This window comes from Eptatretus burgeri, chromosome 3, assembly GCF_056783735.1.
Source record: "Eptatretus burgeri isolate ZD-2024b chromosome 3, Ebu_testis_v1, whole genome shotgun sequence".
Taxonomy (NCBI): Eukaryota; Metazoa; Chordata; class Myxini; order Myxiniformes; family Myxinidae; genus Eptatretus; species Eptatretus burgeri.
The window spans coordinates 138,216,484-138,236,126 of NC_140963.1; the positions used below are offsets into that span (position 1 = coordinate 138,216,484).

At 43.9% G+C, this 19,643-nt stretch overlaps 1 protein-coding gene across 2 annotated transcripts in view; it reads right to left on the reverse strand.

Moving 5' to 3' along the window:
* The window catches only part of LOC147031100 (myelin protein zero-like protein 2), a 211,716-nt gene that overhangs the window by 149,705 nt on the left and 42,368 nt on the right, over positions 1-19,643 (reverse strand). For both annotated transcript variants that reach the window (XM_085875832.1, XM_085875833.1), the window contains exons 3-4: positions 15,151-15,364; positions 3,634-3,763 (exon numbers count right to left, since the gene is read on the reverse strand). In XM_085875832.1, coding sequence (XP_085731958.1) covers positions 3,634-3,763; positions 15,151-15,364 — 344 coding nt within the window. The remainder of the gene's footprint in view (positions 1-3,633; positions 3,764-15,150; positions 15,365-19,643) is intronic.

The window sequence follows — 19,643 nt, forward strand, 5'->3', positions numbered from 1 at the left end:
TGTTTTGGCTGTATGCTTAGGGTCAATGTTCTGTTGGAACATAAATCTTCACCGCAGTCGAAGGTCTTTTTCACTCAAGGATTTGCCTGTATTTGGATCCATTCATTGTTTCCTCTCTCCTTAGAAGTCTCCCAGTCGCTGCCACTGAAAACCATCCCCATAGCATGATGCTGCCACCACAATGTTTCACGGTAGCGATGGTGTTAGATGGGTGATTAGCTGTGCTGAGTTTCCGACAGAGGTAGCGCTTTGCATTCAGGCCAAAGAGTTCAAATTTCATCTCATCACACCACAGGATCTTTTCCTCATGCTCTCAGAGTCTTTCACGTGCCTTTTTGCAAACTCTAAGCATGCTGTCATGTGCCTTCTTCTCAGGAGTAGCTTCTGTCTTTCCACTCTCCCATAAAGCCAAGATTCGTGAAGTGCTGCAGAGATTGTTGTCCTGGCAGGTTCTCCCATCTCATCCAAGGAACTCTGTTGTTCTGTCAGAGTGGTTATTGGATTCTTGGTCACCTCCCTTCCCAAGGTCCTTCTTGCCCAGTTGCTTAGTTTGGTTGGATGGCCAGCTCAAGGAAGAACCTGAGTAGTTCCATATTCTTTCAATTTCCCAATGATGGAGCTCACTGTGCCCTTGGGAACTTTCAACACTCTAAAAATTGTTTTATACCCTTTCCCAGATCTATGACTCCTCACAATTCTATCTCGGAGTTCTACGGACAGTTCCTTGGACTTCGTGGGGGAGTTTCTGTTCTTACATGCACCGTCAACTGTGGGACCTTGTATAGAAAGGTGTGTTTCTTTCTAAATGATGACCAATCAATTGAATTGACCACAGATGGACTCCAATCAAGTTGCAGAGACATCTCAAGGATGATCAAAGGAAATTGGATGCACCTGAGCTCAATTTGGAGTGTCACACCAAAGGAGTTGAATACTTATTGAATCAAGACATTCCAGCTTTTCATTTTTAATTAATTTGAAAAAAAATTCTGAAATAAAAATTCCACTGACATTTATGGGGTATTTTGTGTCGATCAGTGTCAACTTTTTTTCAAGTTAATCCATTGTAACACAACAAAATGTGAAAAAGTCAAGGGGTGTGAACGCTTTCTGAAGGCACTGTATACATGGGTTAATGATGCACCCCGAAATGTGCTTGGTGAGGACACCAGATCGAGTCCCATTGTAGCTATTACTGCATGATCTGGAACCAACATGTACCATCTCCAACATGTACATGCTCCACCAATCACGACCAGGAGGCATCACCATTGTTTTTTGCGGTCGGGAGTTACGATGAAGATGATCAAGTTGTCTGACCTGGACAAACGCCGTGATGATACCACCACAATGACGTCATGACTGTAGCTATCGAAGGGCCTCTCACAGTGCAAGATGTCAAGGTCAAATGCTGTCACCAAGCAAATGAAAAATGAAATTACCGACCAATTTTACCCTTATTCGGGCTTGTCAGGGCAACACATCGTTGTTTCATCCACTTTGTGACTTTGAAGCCTTTCGGCTTTTTAGATGGGATAATGATAGCAGAGGAGTTGTCCTGCTCACCCGACTCCCGGTGAGCCAAACAACACGCCTCCCGCGCCAGAGGCACACCCTCTCCTCATGAGCCCAGGTGACGTCTGTGGAAGCAGTCGGTCCTGTCCGAGAAAGCTGGGCCTGGGCCTGGATTCTCCAGTAAACTCCATGGGGTTTGTTAAAACTCTGTTCTGTCTTGTCCTTCACGCTTTCTCTCTCTCACGTGGTGCGTCTGATTGGGCCCAAAGGACTTAGGTAATTAAGAAATTCCATTTGTTTGTTTATTTAGTTGGGCACGTATGATCAGTCGCGGGTAATAGGTTGGTTGCATCATTTATTATCGTTATTGGTTTCTGTACATTGCCCTCCCTATGACTGTTCTTTACTAAACTGACTTGGTCTCAGGGTTAATTCTGACTGTGGTGGTTCTCCTTGGGTGAATAAAGAAAGGCCATTCAGGGATTAGTTGGCTGTGGCATTCAACGCCACACACCCAGACTACGTTGTACATCAGGCTCACTCAGCCAAATTAGAATCATGATGTGCAGAGTCTAATTGGCGTAACACTAAGCTGACTCGGGACTTCCAATCTGCACATTATTGCAGCATTTAAACGTGAGATCCGGCGGGGAAGTCCACTGAAACAGTTGACTGTTATGGTCATGTTGATACAGGTCATCAAGTTCGGTCCAAAGCACCAGGACAGCACACGCACACACGCACACTTCCTCACTTAACAATTTGGTTCGCGCTGTTTCATTAAAACGTGTCTGATACAATAGAGAACTTCTTCTTCTTCTTCTTTCGGCTCCTCCCGTTTGGGGTCGCCACAGCGGATCATCCGTATGATCCGCATAGTGATTTGGCACATGTTTTACGCCGGATGCCCTTCCTGACGCAACCCTGGTCGCCTCTTACGACACACGGATATGGTACACCTATTTTAACCGTGGTATATACCGGCCCAGTACACTGGTACTCATTTCGCCGACCTCGGAAGGATGACAGGCTGAGTCAACCCCCTGGTGTATTAATTCAGTGGCTCAACGGGGCTTGAACTCAGGACCTTTTGGATCCCAAGCCGCTGCCCTAACCACTGCGCCAACACCAGGCTTGATACAATAGAGAACATATATCCTTTTAACGTCACGACTTTCACCATTACGTTGTTTGCCAGCAGACCACAATGAACTACTTTGTATCGCGTAGACATAGAGGTGCGTATCGATGCTGTAAACCATTGTATCACGCCATTTTGATTTTGTTTGAAGCGTGATTTAATCCCTTATAAATACGAGTCAAAATGCTCAATATGTGATGGGAGTGATGTCCAGTTGTAAGAAAACAAGAAAAATAATTATTCAGAAATTAAATCAGAGATTTTAAAGCGTTTCTATGCTGGACAACAAGTGGTTGATATCAGGAAAGTGTTTGGGCTGTTCCTTTAACTCCACCATTCACTCACTTTTGGGTTTTGCAGTCTGAAGGAGGAACAATTACTGTGCACCACAATCAACAATGATAAAATGAAAGAGCAAGCGGTTGAGTTGTAAATAACCGAGTTAGTGAAAGTGAGCCAGTAAACTGCAACTAACTGACTTAGTCAAAGAGGAATTAATTTGTGAACAACCAAGTTGGTGAATTGTGAGGGAATGAGCTGCGACTAAACAACTTCGTTAAAGAGTGAAGTATTAAGCTTCGATTAACTGAGTTAGTTAAACAGCAAGGGTATTGAGCATCGACGAACTGAATTAGTTAAAGAGTGAGGTGTTGAGCTTTGAGTAAATGAATTAGTTGGAGAGTGAGGCATTGAGCTGTTACCAAGTGAGCTCGTGAAAACGAAGGATTGAGTTACGACGAAGTTAAAGAATGAAGGATTGATATGACTATCCAAGTTAGTGAAAGAGTTTGGGATTTTTATGCAAATAACCAAGTTAGTGGAGGGTGTCGGATTGAACTCTTGAGATCTTTAGTCAGTAAAAAGGTGAGAGATTGGTCTGTGAGTAACTGATTGGTGAAAACATGAAGGGACTGAGCTGTAATTATAGGTGAGGTTATTGACATGTAACCAATTACGTGAATAAAAGAGGACATTACCTGCGTTCATCACGTTTATTTTTCTTTTTTTTGAACACCATCACTGTCGCAGTGATCATGACCAGAACGATCACGAAGCCAGCCAGACAGGCAACCACTACCATCACAATCGTCCCCTCTGACCATTTCACTGTTTAAAACAAAAGAAAAACAAAGAATAAGACAATATTACATTTCAACAGCAAACCAAAGTATGGAAAACTCGAGAGTTCATGGAACACGATATCCTGTGCAGTGTTCTAGTATATACAGGAGGGCCTTGCCATTTGCAGGGGTTACATTCTTTAAAATCCCCGTAAACTGCAAACCTGTAAACTTAGGGGGGTAATGGGGAAAATAGGGTTCGGGACTTCAACTTTAAAATTTGTCCAAACTGTACCCTCAATTAACATGTTTGTGCACCGTTTTTGTGCTGTTTATTTTCATGAATACAATAATTATTAAGAACATAAAATAAAGTTTATTTTCTTGAGTTATCAAGAACACATCATGAAACTTAGCTTTAATAATAATAATGATAAACTTGATCCAATAATGTAATGGCGATGTTGATGAAGGTGACGATAAGATGAGTTGATGGAGATGATGGTGATGATGGTGATGACGGTGATGATGATGCTGGAGAGTTTGAGGGGGTTATTGTGTTGACGGCACATGTTAATTACGATCGTGGTCAAAATATTGGCACCCTTGCACATTTTTCAAAGAATGCACCATTTCTTCCAGAAAATTGTTGAAATTTTAAAATCTTTAGGGATCCAAAAGTCTTTTGGTATGTATTTATTTGGTTTGCAGTAGAACAAAACAAAAAAGCTGAAAAAGTTACGAAATCTTAGCTTAATCCACACACAAATCCTAAAATGGTCGAGACAATATTATTGGCAGCTTTTAGAAGTTGTTAGAAACAATTAGATTTCAAGGAGGTGATTCTCCTTTACTTTGGAATTGAACTCACCTGTGGTGAGTTGCAGGTGCCTGCAATATAAACCAGAGTTGGTGTCAAAGCCACCCAATGCTCGCCTGTTGATACATTTATCGTTTTTAAAAGACGAGTCTAATAATTAATATTTTTATAAAGCATTGCAGTGAAGAATAATTATAAAGCAATATATGTATTTGTATATTGTAATCAGTAACAAGAGCGCAAGTGAGCACAATAAACGCCGTAACAAGAAGGTATATACAGAATTGCGCTACGACATGGAAGACAGCATCCTGGTTGCCATGGCAACCACGTTAGATGACGAACGTATGTCGCTACACACCTTCTCCACAGTCTGTACCTATGTACCAAATATGAAACGTGAAAGTTGAAAAATTTGGGAGTTAGAGTGCGGACAGGAACAGACGGACAGACAGACGGACGGACAACCGGTATCACATAATGCGCCCCGATATATGTATGTATGTATGTATGTATGTATATATGTGTATATGTATATCTATATATGTATATGTATATGTGTATATATATATATATATATATATATATATGTGTATATATATATATATATATATATATATATATATATATATATATATATATATATATATATATATATATGTATATATATGTATATGTGTATATATATATATATATATATATATATATATATATATATATATATATGTATATATATATATATATATATATATATATATATATATATATATGTGAAAATATATATATATACATATATATATATATATATATATATATATATATATATATATATATATATATATATATATATATATATATATATATATATATATATATATATATATATATATATATATATATATATATATATATATTGGGCGTATAAAAAATAGTGTGGTAGATAAAAACATTAGAAAGGAAACTAGAGGGGGAGCACTCGGGAGAGTGCAAAACATCCGCCGCCAATATTGCTGGGTCACTCAAGTGAACCTTATATCTTATTCATTAAATGTCAACAGTGCTGACAGTTATAGTTCTTTTCTTCAACATTTTTTTTTTTGGGGGGGGGGGGTTTGGAAATCACTTAAAACATGTAGAAATGCAAAAAAAAAGAAATCGAAATTTTGTTGAAAAAAAAGTTGTAAAATTTTTTTTTTTCCTCTAACAATTTTTTTGGGGGGGGGGTGGGGTTGGAAATCACTTAAAACATGCAGAAATGCAAAAACAAAAAATTGTTATTTCTCCAACAATTGTTTTTTGGGGGGGGTGTAAATCACTTAAAACATGTAGAAATGCAAAAAAAAAAATTTTCTCTAACTTTTTTTTTGGGGGGGAGGTGGGGGTTGGAAATCATTTAAAACGTAGAAATGCAAAAAAAAAAAAAAAAAATTTCTAAATTTTTTTTGGGGGGGTTGGAAATCACTTAAAACATGTATATATGCAAAAAATATTTCTCGAACAATTTTTTTTGGGGGGTGGGGGTTGGAAATCACTTAAAACATGTAGAAATGCAAAAAAAATTCTATTTTTTTTTTGAGGGGGGTGGGGGTTGGAAATCACTTAAAACATGTAGAAATGCAAAAAAAAATTTTTTTTTCTTTAAATTTTTTTGGGAGGGGGGGGGGGTTGGAAATCACAAAACATGTAGAAATGCAAAAATAAAATTTTCTCTAAGAATTTTTTTTGGGGGGTGGGGGTTAGAAATCACTGAAAACATGTAGAAATGAAAAAAAAAATTCTCCAACAATTTTTGGGGGGGGGGGGACCAAGTCCAAAATCTAATGGCATGATCTTTGGGCCATACCTAACCCCACCACCAAGTTTCGTCGAAATCCGTCAAGGAGTTTTTCCACAATTCAAAAAATTTAACATTTTAGCGCTCACGCTCATGCTGACGCTCACGCCGGGGGTATCGCTATAGCTCCCTTATCTGTTCTTCGAACAGGCGAGCTAAAAATCACTCATTTAACCAGTTTGAATGGAGAAAAGGAGTCATTCTGCTGTTTTGTGTCACTGTGTTTGCTGCAATGAGCATGGACAAAAGAAAGAAAACTGGAGAATTGTCTGAGGACGACAAACACAAGATTGCAGCCAAGCATGGATGATCTTAAGGCTACAAATCCATCTCCAGAGACCTTGATGTTCCTGTGTCCACCGTACGCAATGTTATCAGGAAGTTAAAGTGCATGGCACTGTAGCTAAACTCCCTGGATGTGGCCGCAAGAGAAAACTTCATCGAAGATTGCAGTGAAGGATTGTTTGAATGGTGGAGAAAGCACCTCGATCAACTGCCAAACAGATTCAAGCTGACCTTCAAGCACAAGGTACGACAGTTTCAACTCGCACCATCCGTTGCCAACTCAATGAAAGGGGGTTCTATGCCAGGAGGGCCATGAGGACACACAGACAGACAGACAGACAGACACAGAGACAGACACAGAGACAGAGACAGAGACAGAGACAGAGACAGAGACAGAGAGAGAGAGAGAGAGAGAGAGAGAGACAGAGACAGAGAGAGAGAGAGAGAGAGAGAGAGAGAGAGAGAGAGAGAGAGAGAGAGAGAGAGAGAGAGAGAGAGAGAGAGACACGTAAGAAAGCCCGACTGGAGTTTGCCAAAACACACCTGAACAAGCCAAAATCCTTCTGGGAGAATGTCCTGTGGACAGATGAGACCAAATTAGAACTTTTTGGGAAAGCAAATCATCTCTATCTTTATTGAAAACAAAATGAAGCCTTCAAAGAAAAGAACACCTTCCCTCCAGTCAAACATGGACGAGGTTCAGTGATGTTTTGGGGTTGCTGTGCTGCCTCTGGCACTGGGTGGTGCCTTGAATATGTGCATGGCATCATGAAATCAGGCGATTACCAAGGAGGAATTTTAGAGCGCAATGTTCAACCCAGTGTCAGAAAACTGGGTCTCCGTCGAAGGTCATGGGTCTTGCAGCAGGACAATGACCCCAAACAGACTTCAAAAAGCACCCAGGAATGGTTCAAGACAAAACACTGAACTGTTCTGAAGTGTCCAGCAATGAGTCCAGATCTACATCCCATTGAACACCTGTGGGGAGATCTGAAAACAGCAGTTGGGAGAAGGCACCCTTCAAATCTGGGAGAACTGGAGTAGCTTTCACAAGAAGAGTGGCACAAACTACCAGTAGAGAGGTGAAGGAAGCTCATTCATGTCCATCGGAAGTGCTTGACTGCAGTTATTTTGGCCAAAAGCTGTGATACCAAATATTAAGTCGAGGGTGTCAATAATTTTATCAATGCCATTTCTTTTTATTTCCTGATTTAAAAGGATATATAAAGTTCTGAATCAAAAAACAAAGGTTCTGTAATATGAACAGTGAAATAATGAATTGTGGAGACAAAATACTTTCGTCAATTTCTACTTGTTTTAGATAAAATTGCGAGGTATTTGAAAAAAGTGCAAGGGTACCAATATTTTTCTGCCATGACTGTCGGTGAATAAATGTGTAAAATAGTTTGCCAACCCACGATTATTCCAGTGCATTCCCCACAATGAGCAAACCGCTTGCCTCAATAAATTCATTGCGATAGAGTGAATCCACAGAGGGAAACCCACGAACAGCAAGGCCCTGCACTTAAATTTTCATAAAATCATGATTTTAAAGATCGTTCAAAAAACCAAATCCAGAAGTTTTAGAGCCAATGAAGCAGTCTCATACACCAACCACCTTTATACATTGTAATAAGACGATGTTGAGTCGCAATTTAAGAGATTGGGGATACATTCCACATGTGGGAAGTTGGAGGTGACGAAAAACACGTTGGTAGGAATTGAAAGCCGGTTATTTATTTATTTATTTGACTGCACTGCACTTTGGCTGCACTATTTGACTGCACTGCACTGCACTATTTGACTGCACAAATTACACTGCACAGGGAATACCTGGAGGATGGTGACATGGCCTTCGATGAGAGAAAGTTAATGACATCACACAGCCAACTGACTGGAGGGACACATTGCATATCGGCTCCAGGTCACTCCAAGGGTGTGTGCGTGTTCCATTAAAAATCAGCTTGTAGAAAGCTCACCAAGTGGCTTAAGCACTCAAGCAAGCACTCTAATGAAACGGTTGACAAGGAGCAGCTGGCTTGGCAAGCGATAGCAAGATCATCGGTAAGGCCAAAAAAAAAAAAATGTTGCATTGGCGTAACCCGCCCGACCCTAAAAATTCCGCCGACCCTACGGTTTTTTTTTGTTTTTTTGCTATCGAAAAATTTTGCCAACCCTATTTTATTGCTATTTTTGTTGTTTTGCTATTGTTTTCAAGTATCTTGTTGATTGCGATCGCGATCGCAAAAACCCGGAAGTGTTTCGGATAGAACCCACCGACAAAAAGGGTGGTACTCGAGCCGGGGGAGATTTTGGGAGGGATTTATTAGAAAAAAAAAAAAGATCCCAACCGACCTACCCTATTTTTCAGTGACCCGTTACGCCAATGCAACATTTTTTTTTTTTGGCCTAATGGAACACACCCCTCCAAGTCTATCAGTCTGTGTGTAAATCCTTGTGAGTGGAATGGAAGCAAAACTTCTTCTTCTCCTCCTCCTCCTCCTCCTCTTCCCTTTATAAGCAGTGAGGTCCGTGGCAACGGGCTTCTGTTCTGCCTTGACCACGATACTCCCCCACCTCCCTCTGATCTCAGCCAACTCTCTCCACTCTCCAACCACCACCACCTTAAGGATATCCCTCCTCACACAATCCTACAATCTCAACCATGGTCTACCTCTTTTCCTCCCACAGGTCAGGTCAGGTCAAGTATAGGAGCATGCGCCGGAGCAGCGCGTCGCTGCGTCCACTTTCCGCCGGGTCCCTAAGGGCCTCCGTCTGGCCATCCCCCAGGCAGATGCCTGGCCCATTCCCATCTCCTTGAGATGTTGATCATCAATCTGCTGCAACCAGGAAGCACGTGGTCAGCCCATTGGGCTCCTCCACTCATGTGGCTCCCTCGCTGAGAGAATCTGGTGAGCAGGATCAGCGTCAGAAAAATGAGGCACATGTTTATACAGCCGCAGCTGACACTCACAGACTATGCAGGTAACAAATCTCATTTGAGCCTCTCTTAGCAACCGCTCGCTTGACACAAAGTCCGACCAGGGATCGCCAAGGATTCTCCGAAGAGACCTGGTACCAAAGGAATTAAATCTCCATCTCAGATCCATGGAGTCCAAGTGTCACATCGACAGAGAAAGAATGGAAGCATCAAGGACATGAAGACTCGGACGTTCATCCTCCCGCACAGGTACCGGCAGTGCCACCCCCATGATCCAGTGATTCCATGACTCCCCAGACATCTGTTGACCTCTGGCTCACAGCCAGCAGAGACATGAATATCACTGCCAAGGTAAGTGAATCTCTCCGTGACATCAACATCCTCACCACAAACAGGTACAGACAGGATAGCAGCATCCAAGATGTCATTGAAAGCCTGGATCTTAGTTTTGACCCAATAAACCCATAATCCCAGTGGCCTTGACTCCTGATTCAGCACCTCGAGGGCCTCAAAAGGATATCTCGAGTCTCCACAAAGGTGACTGCATCATATGTGAAATCAAGGTCAGAGATCTTGACATTCCCAAATGATGCACCGCAACTTGATCTCTCTGACATTCTCCCCATAATCCAGTCCACACAAGTGCTGAAAAGTGTGTGGGCCAGTACACACCCCTGACGAACTCCAGTAACAACTGGGAATAAGTCAGAAATGGTTCTACCTCATCTCACAGCACTCTCGGTACCAGAGTATAATTTACACATCCGAATGATCAGTTTTGGTGGCACCCCACGAAGACCAAGAATCCTGCAGAGGGCATCCCGATTCACTGAATCAAATGCGTTGCAGAGATCTACATAGGCTCCAAGCAGCCCCTGCCGAAACTCTCGTCTGCGTTCGGTGAGGACCAGTAGAGCAATGATTTGGGTGAATCATTGACCTCTTTGGTGTAAAACCTGACTGCTCTCGATGCTGGTGCTCAAGCAGATGGTGGCGAACCCTTTCAAGAATTATCTGAGCAAAAACCTTGCCCAGAACTGAGAGCAGCATCACCCCTCGGTAGTTGTTGCAGTCTTGGCGATCACCCTTACCTTTCCAGAGGGGGACAACAAGGCCCCTCTTCCAGTCAGTTTGGATGATGCCTGTGTTCCAGGCAGAGCACAGAACTGCATGCAATGACACGAGTACAGCATTTCCACCAACCTTGAGAAGTTCAGCATGGATGCCACAGATCCCAGGAGCTTTATCCCATTTCAACCGGTTCACCGCAGTCTGTGTTTGCACAAACGAAGGTGGATAGCAGTTGATTGGAGGCTCAGCAATAGGGACAGTAACACTTCTGACGTCCAACTCGACAGTTGGTGGATCAGCCTGGTACAGCCGCTCAAGGTAACCGGCCCAGCGGGCCTTCACTTCGGACTCCTCTGTCAAGAACCCACCACCCTTTGCTCTAACTGCAGTGCACCGATGGACGGGCTTGGAGGAACGCAATGCGCGAATTCCCCTGTAAGCAGGACGAGAATCACCTGACCACAGCTGATGCTCTACCCCCTCACAGATTCCTTGCACATATGCCTCCTTGTCCACCCTCAGTGCATTGCAGTTTTACGCCTCAGCTCCCTGAACAGCTCAGCTCTACCCTACAGCCTGGCCCTGTGACTCTGGTCAATGGTATCCAGTGTCCCTTGAGACAAAATTCTTCTTCGCCCTGCAGTGAGTTCCAAGACATCCATCGGCAACATCAAGGACGGTGGTCTTGAAGGCAGTCCACAACTCTTCAGGATCCCCGAAAGCAGCTAGACCCCCCAAATCTCCACTTGGCCTGTTCGCAAACTCCTCAGCTACCCTCTCATCATTGAGCTTGCCAACATCCAGCCTTGGCTGAGATGGTGCCATTCTCCTGGATTTAAGCTGCAACTTCAGAGTTGTTTCCACAAACCTGTGGTCAGTATTGAGGAACTGAGCACTCCGGTGGACCTTGCAGTTCTGGATTATCCTCCAGCGACCATCAACGGGCACATGGTCAATCTCCCTTGCAATCACTGCCAGCATTGGAATGCCATGTCCAGCGATGAGCTTTTCGGCACTGAAACCATTTACCAGCCACCCTAAGTCCATGACTTCTTGCAAAGTCCAGAAACTTGGTGCTCTTCTGATTCACAGTTCCAGACCCATGGGGACCAACACATGTCTCATAACCATCCCTATCAGTTTCAATAGATGCATTGAAATCCCCCAAGACTCGAAGAGTATCTTGCCTAGGGTACTGATCAGCCACAGACTTGAACGTGGCATAAAATGCGTCCTTCACGGTGAGATCACTCGCCTCAGTCAGAGTATACACAGAGACCATGGAAATGACACCCAAGGAGTGACGAATCCTAAGTCTCATAATACTGTGACGTTCACGGGACTTGAACAGTCCCGCCAACGTAGAATGAGCCGAAACGATGGAGGCGGTTTATTTATTTATAACCCAAAGATGGCGGTTTTAATCGCTCTACCGCAAACGGGACGAGGAAGGTGGCACGAGTCGCTTTTCACTGAGTTGATAACGTTTATTTCTCTAACCAGAAATAACAAGACTCGGCAAGAGGAGGGATCCGGGGCGATTCGACGGGATGGTGGTGTGGGTTCTGGCGTGGGGAAAACACAAACAATTCCAATGGATATACCAATCTCAAACCCTCTAAGGCACCAGGTACACACACACACACACACACACACACACACACACACACACACACACACACACACACACACACACACACACACACACACACACACACACACACACACACACACACACACACACAACGTAGCTGGTCCTGGTGGTCAGGCTGGCCCGTGGTGTGGACGCAACAGTCCCTGGATTGGCGTCGGACGAGCTGGCGTTGCGCTCGTCAGGGGCAGGAGACACCGTGGTGCTGTCGACCTCCTGGTCCTGGCCCAAGTCCGCTCACAGCCGCCAGGGAACCAGTTCTGGCGCCAAGTTGCGAGCAGGAGAGGGAGGCAGGTCCGCCCGCCGTTCGACCCCGTACTCCGAGCCAGCAGAACCCCAGAGCCAACCAAGGTGAGGCACGAGGCACAGCAAGGCCACGAGACACGATCAAATCCAGGATTGAATCAGTCCAACAAACAGCATGCTCCCAGCACAACAGCCTCCACCAGAACGGTTTTTCTGTCCCGATCTTCTTCCTCTTCCCTTTTCCCCGAACAGAGCCTTTTTATCCTCGAGTCCTCGTCACTTCCAATCGAGCCGTTTTTATTGGCCCTCCGCCGTCGCCTTCCGCCAATCGTGATCACGGGGCGGAGCCATCCGCAGCACTGTCCTGTGACGTCATGGCAAGCCTCCAGGGAATACTAAAAGGGGTTTACGCAGACACACTTACCCTATCCCGTATCCCTATCTAATTACGTGACAATTATCATTTCCCCCTTGAAGAAATGGACATTTACCAGACAACTTATCACCACTGAATTGCTACTTATTACATCGAGATCCTGGTACACGCGAACAGCATGGCATACCTAATTAAACATCCTAATTACCCTTTGAATGCATACCCCCCCCCCTCAAACGTAACAATACGCTCGTTGACCGGTGTTACCTCAATTATCACTGGAGTCAGCTTACCTTGCTTACTCAACCTATCTGCTCTCTTTGACATTCTCCCCCCCCCCCCCCGCCATATGCACCAAGCGTCCAGCCCATCTCAGCCGGCATTTCATCAGTCTCCGGGTCAAGATCATCCTCATATGAATCTCCTCCCTCAGTTCATCCATCCTCCTTCTGTCCACCCTCTTCACTCTCACAATGCACCCGACCCAGTTGTTCTCACAAACCTGCAGCCTCTGTTGTCTCGCTGTCAGGGCCACTGTCTGCAGACCGTAAAATGTAGGCCGGCGTTACACACGACATCAGAACCTTCCCTTTCAATTTTCTTGATATCTTTGTCTGCTATTACTCCCTCCACCCTTCTCCACGTATTTGCACCCACCTGAATCCTCCTCCGCACCTCTGCCTCGGACTTACCATCCCTGGTTACTGTTCCTCCCAGATACTCAAACCAATTTTCTTGCCTGATCTCCTACCCCTCTAACCTGATATTCATTTCTTCTCTCTGCTGCCTGATCCAACTACTAACCACTCACTTCTTTTTACTCATCTTTGGCGCATGCTTCCCAAACTGGCAGTTTCAATGGGAAAAAGGGGGATAGGTTCCTGGCGGTTTGTGACTCAAAAGGTGAAATAAAATTTTTTTACGAACACGAATGTACATGATTACCATTCCATTAAAAATGCTTACAAATAAAAAAAAAACATCAGCAGGCACTGTTTCAGATTTTTATTTAAGATACCACGTAACTTTTTTATGTTATGATGATGCAGTTAGAATTCAGTGAAATCCTCCGAAGAGGACGCATGTGAGGGTGCTGATGAGTCGTGCACCGAAGGGGATGTAGGTGAGGGTGCTGAAGGTGTTGCGGTGGAGGGGCCAATGCGACAAAAATGGGTAATCGACGGCTGTTTTGCTGAGTGCTGCAGGTTTCTGTGTAGCTCCTTGTCCGGGAGCAAAACATCATCCAAACTCCTCTCGAACTAGAGGTACCGCTCCATCACTGGTTCTGCATCTTGCAACCTGTCAGCGACTGCTCTCATATCCTGCAGCACCTCATATCCTGACGGGGGATGGTTTATGCGCACGTCGAGCTGCTTTACACGTGGCTGGTGGGAGATGGTTTTGGAACTGCTTTATGTGTGCGGCTAGTGTGAGATGGTTTATGCGCTCGCAAAAACCGCAAATAGCTGAAGCATAGGGGGCACAAAAGTAGAAGCAGGGCACATTTTATAAACCGCGAATACACAAGGTCCACGAATGTCGAATCTGTGAATGTCGGGGTTTCACGGTATTGTATTGTATCGACATAAATATATTTCCAAGTGTTTGTTTGTATGTTATTATTTCATGGCTACACCGTATCATCTAGATGCCCCAAATTTTGAGTGTGTGTGTAAAGTCCTTAAACATCTGGGCAAAGTTCTAAGATATCACACATTTGTCTTGACAGCCATTTTGAGACCACCAGAGGCTGCTATTAAGTGTATATTGGGATGTGGGGTCAGGCAGTGCTGTTGCTGGCCCGCAGGCATAAGGTAACCACCATGAAGCCAATAACTCCACAGCTTTTCAATGTCCAACATGTCCCAAAACCACTGCCGGGAAAACCTCACCCAGCGAGGCAACACTGGGTATTCCTCTGCCCCCTTCATCCGAGCAGTGCCGGGTATCCCCTGCTTGTTAATAATAATGTCGAATATTGTTTCCCAACAACATGTAACTGGGTAAGTGAATAATATTTATAATTGGATAATGATAATATTGAGCAATTGTGAGTGGAGCCTATTCTCACCGCACTGGTTATCAGTTCAAAATTCAGAAAGAATCAAATTTGTGATTTTCTGAAAACCGCAATACAAGGTTAATTTAGGGTTAGTGCATCACATGCAACACAATGATAAAAAATACTGCATCGTGTGTTGAACCATACCTTTCAGGACAACACCCAGTTTCACCTCTCCTATGTTGCCATCAATGTTTGGCGGGTTCATAACACTGCAAGTATATGTGCCATTGTCGGTGAACTCTACGTTCCGCAGCTTGAGAGATGCGTCACCACGCATTACATTTCCTTCGAAGGAGATACGGCGAGAGAACCTTCCCTTTTTTGTTGGATAGGCCTTCCCGCCAGCATAGTGTAGCAACTGAGAAAGGGATGAGAAAGGTGTAGCAACTGAGAAAGGGGCAGGGAACAATATACATGAGAACACTTAAGCATTGATTATTTATGTTGCAGCTACAATATGATAGAGGTGTGAATAATACAAATAAGAAGTTGCTCATTGTCCCCCACCTCTCTGACAAGGTCGGAAATGGGGGACATTAAAATGAGCTCCGTCTGACCAACTGATCATCCGTCCATGTACTCTTGTGTATGCGATATTTTGAAAACCATTCAACATTTAGCTTTCATATTGCAGATATCTATTCCTCGAGACATTATTGCAACCTGATTACATCACAGTGATGATTAGCTGAATTAAGATGCAATGGCAAACCATCTCGGTGACTTGCCTAGTGTACGCGATATTTCAAAAAAAGTTCAAGATTTAGCTTTTGTTTTAGACAGATCTATTCCTCATACCACCTTAAAGATGGGGGACTGAGAGTATCAATTCCTTGTTATGTTTGAAGTTGTGGACTAGTTTGGGCGTTGGTGAAAAATCTGCAAACGTAGATAAGAAACAAATAAACGTGACAATACTGTAAAGCACCAATACCTGAAGCAAGCTTAGCTTGGGCTGGTTAGGAAATGCTGCCCAAAAGCAGCACCGCTCACATCCCATAAGCAAATCCCATACATACATTACAGTTAAAATGCAACTTCCCCCTTGGATGCAGTCTGTGAAGGACTGTTGAGAGATGCCTTTTTATTACAAACTAGGACACTCTTCAACGTCACGATGTCACCAGATATGGCTCTGCACACATTATTACATTATTATAATACTTGTACCAGGTTTGATAGAAATCCCTAAACCCAGATTCAAAATATTAAATAATTCTGGTTGCCAGACCATGCGTCCGATCAGGTTGAAGTTTAAAACATATGTTCCCCATGACTACTCAATCATAACTGCGCAGTTTCATGTCGATTGATGAAACGGTTCAAGTGAAATGTTTTTTAAAGATTTTGTTGAATCCAATATGGCTGCCAGACCATGTGACCTATTAATTATTCGTGAACACCCTGGTATCCATCCCCAAGGCTTGGGGAACATGTGGGTGAAGTTTCTCCTTGATCTGTCAAGCCATTCTGGAGAAGATTTTAAAAGGTTTATTCTTCAAAAAAAATCATAGCTGCTAAATCATGTGACCTATGATGTCATAAGTGGCAAACTTTTTGTTCCTTGTGGATCGGCGATCACACATGTAAAGTTTCGCTTCGATCTGTTCAACCGTTTCAGAGAAGATTTTTGAAGGCTTTTACATAAAAAACAAAAACAAAAAAAAAACAAGGCTTCCAAACCACGTGAACGATGACGTCATCATCCCCACCCCCCCCCCCCAAACAATTTAGTCCTCGATGACCCTCAAAAATTTTCATACTGATCGGATAAAGCGTTCGATGTATGAAATTATGATAGTGTAATGAAGCAACCTATGACATCATTAAAAAAAAAAGAATCACACTTATTTCCCATGGGGAAATACTTGATGTGTACTGAGTTACAATTTTTTCCATGGAGAGGTTTTGGAGATACATAGTTCCAATTTTTTTTCTTTTTCCCAACTTGGCTGGCACACCACATTACTTATGACATCATAATTATCATTAACACATTATACATGAGTAGTTGCACCTATGGTGAAAATTTTGTGTCAATCAGAGAAGGGGAAGTCATCCTTTGAGCGATTATATATGAACAGAACAACTTAACTGCTCAAAGCCATGGACCAATGTGCCACACCAGCTCTTCCTGCAAATATCCTGACAAAATGTCAGGGGTGGAAAAGGGGGGGGGGTGGCACAAACCCACTCTGTATGGTCATCCATTACACAGTTAAAGAGGTTTCTGAATTGCACCTGGGAAAGAATATATTGTTATGGCCAGGAGTTTGAGGTTCACGCGGATCACAAGGAAATTAGATACAGGTGAAGGCCATTCAGCCCATCAGGCCTGCACCACACCACACCAATTTATCAACACGAGATCAAATAAGAAAATGCAAAATGTTTTTTTTTTTTTAATGTCGTTTTTAATTTTTTTAGTTTTTGTATTTTTTTTTGTAGCCCCCCCTTCTTTTCAGGGGAGGGGGCATGGGCATGGGTAAAAAACACAGAACATCAACCGCCCCTGGCAAAATTCCAGCATTCCTTTCCTGTCGTAATTTTCTGCAAACTACTGCAGTAGGACCTGTTACCAACTACAGGATATGAGAGTTGCAGTTTTAACTGCAGCATTTTTGCCTGCGACACAAGCCCCCTTGACGAGACCCCCACCAACAACACTCCATACACATGCACACAATCACCCATCAATGCTCAAACTACCCAAAAGTCCTGCCAACATCTCCGTACCCCTCTATCCCCATAACTTCCAGCTACATATCTAATTCTAATTTAAACTTATCTACTGTTTCTGCTGCCACTACCTTTCCAGGGAGGCCGTTTCATGCATTAACTACTCTCTGAGTAAAAGTCCCCTGCCATACTACCGTCTCAACTCTCCTCTTCTTTACTCTCAAGCTATGGCCCTGCTCCGAGCATTATCTACTCTGTTGAATAATTCATCTTCACTTATTTTATCGACACCTTTCATCATCTTAAACTTCTCTATCATATCACCTCGTAACTGCCTCCTTTCTAGTGTATAAAGCCCTGTCTCCTTCAGCCGCTCCTCATAGCTGAGTCTCGCTATGCCCAGAATCAATCTAGTAGCCCTGCGCTGAACGTTCCCCACGAGGGAAGTGCTCAGGTTCCTCCTGAACGTCCGGTCCTGAGGCCTCCAACCACAGATATCTCTGCTGCCTGGCAGGTTGCGAGTCAACCACAACCGCCGATTGGTACCGCCAATCTTGGCAGGGTTCTCACTACTTCATGTGTTACCCTTCTGTTGGAGTCGCAGGATGAAAGGGCATGCCCTCGTTATGTACTTGTTTATCTTTCCTGATCAGGTGCAGCCAAGCGGAGCTGACAAGCACGTACCGGCCAATGCATGGAGCCAATCGTGGGGTACAATTTCCCCTGCTAACAATACATGCAGACTTTGCTGGACTAACGGAGGAAAGGGCAACTGAGACAGATTTGAAAGAACAACCAACAATGCTTTTATTTACACACACACACAAGCCAGCAATGGTGGAAAGCACATTATTTAAAAGGCAAAAGGTACAGAAGAGCAGACTTCGTATCTGAGGTGTCCAGACCCAGTCGGCAAATCCTCTCCGGCGTCCCAGATATGCCAACGGCATGCCGCTCCGTTTTTTGCTGTGCACCCGGGACAAGCAACTTCACACCAACAAAGCTGTGGTTCTGGGCTTTCTTCTTGCTCTCTTCCGTGCTCTGAACTCCTTCCTTCTCTCCTCTACTCTCTGAGCTCCTTTTACTTCTCACAGGGCAATCTTTTAGGGGACTGTGTCCCGTACACACTCTGGGCTCCTTTCTCATCACAGGACATGGCTTTCTCCATCCCTCTCATGGGAGCCTCTCTCTCATTGGTGTGCACCCGATGGGCGAGGGTCCACGATGCTGCCCGTGGAAAATCCCACGTCATTCTGTGGCAATTGCCACAAGTGCCACAGCCCATCCCTTCACATGCAAAGGACATGGAATGCTCCCCCAGCCCCTCCTTGCACATGCAAAATATCCTTTGTACTATACGTACTGTTTGCATGCGAGAAGCGCCGTCCTGCAGGCCACAAATATGCATCAAGCGTCGTGCTTTGTGCCTCGAATGTATGAAATACAAGAAGTAAGAATAAGGAAGTACAGGGAAGGAAGAATGTGGGAAATGTAATTCGGTGCTGGTCTGGAGGATCAGTTGTTTACGGTGAGCGATGAGTGGTCAGTGGTAAGTCATAAAAGAATAAGCAGATTCAAGTGGTGAGGATGGGAAGAAACTTGCGGGGTTGAAAGAAAGGCTGACGAGATGAAAGTGGGTATGTTAAGTTGAGGTTTGGTGAAGGGGATTGTTGGTGGATTGAGAAAGGCAGAAGGGGGATTGTTGGAACAGACTGATGGTGGATTGAGAAAGGCAGAAGGGGGATTGTTGGAACAGACCGATGGTGGATTGAAAGTCACGGAGTGGAAGGTGGGGTTTGGGGGTGGAGGGAGGGGTGGAAGACATCACACCGGGGATGCACAAACTAACCTCATTCCATGTCCCCCCAAATCTTTAGACAAGGGGCAAAAGTCTCCCTCGACATAAACTAATGAAATAACTTGTCCTTGGATCTCCTACGAGTCCATGTATGCTCTCC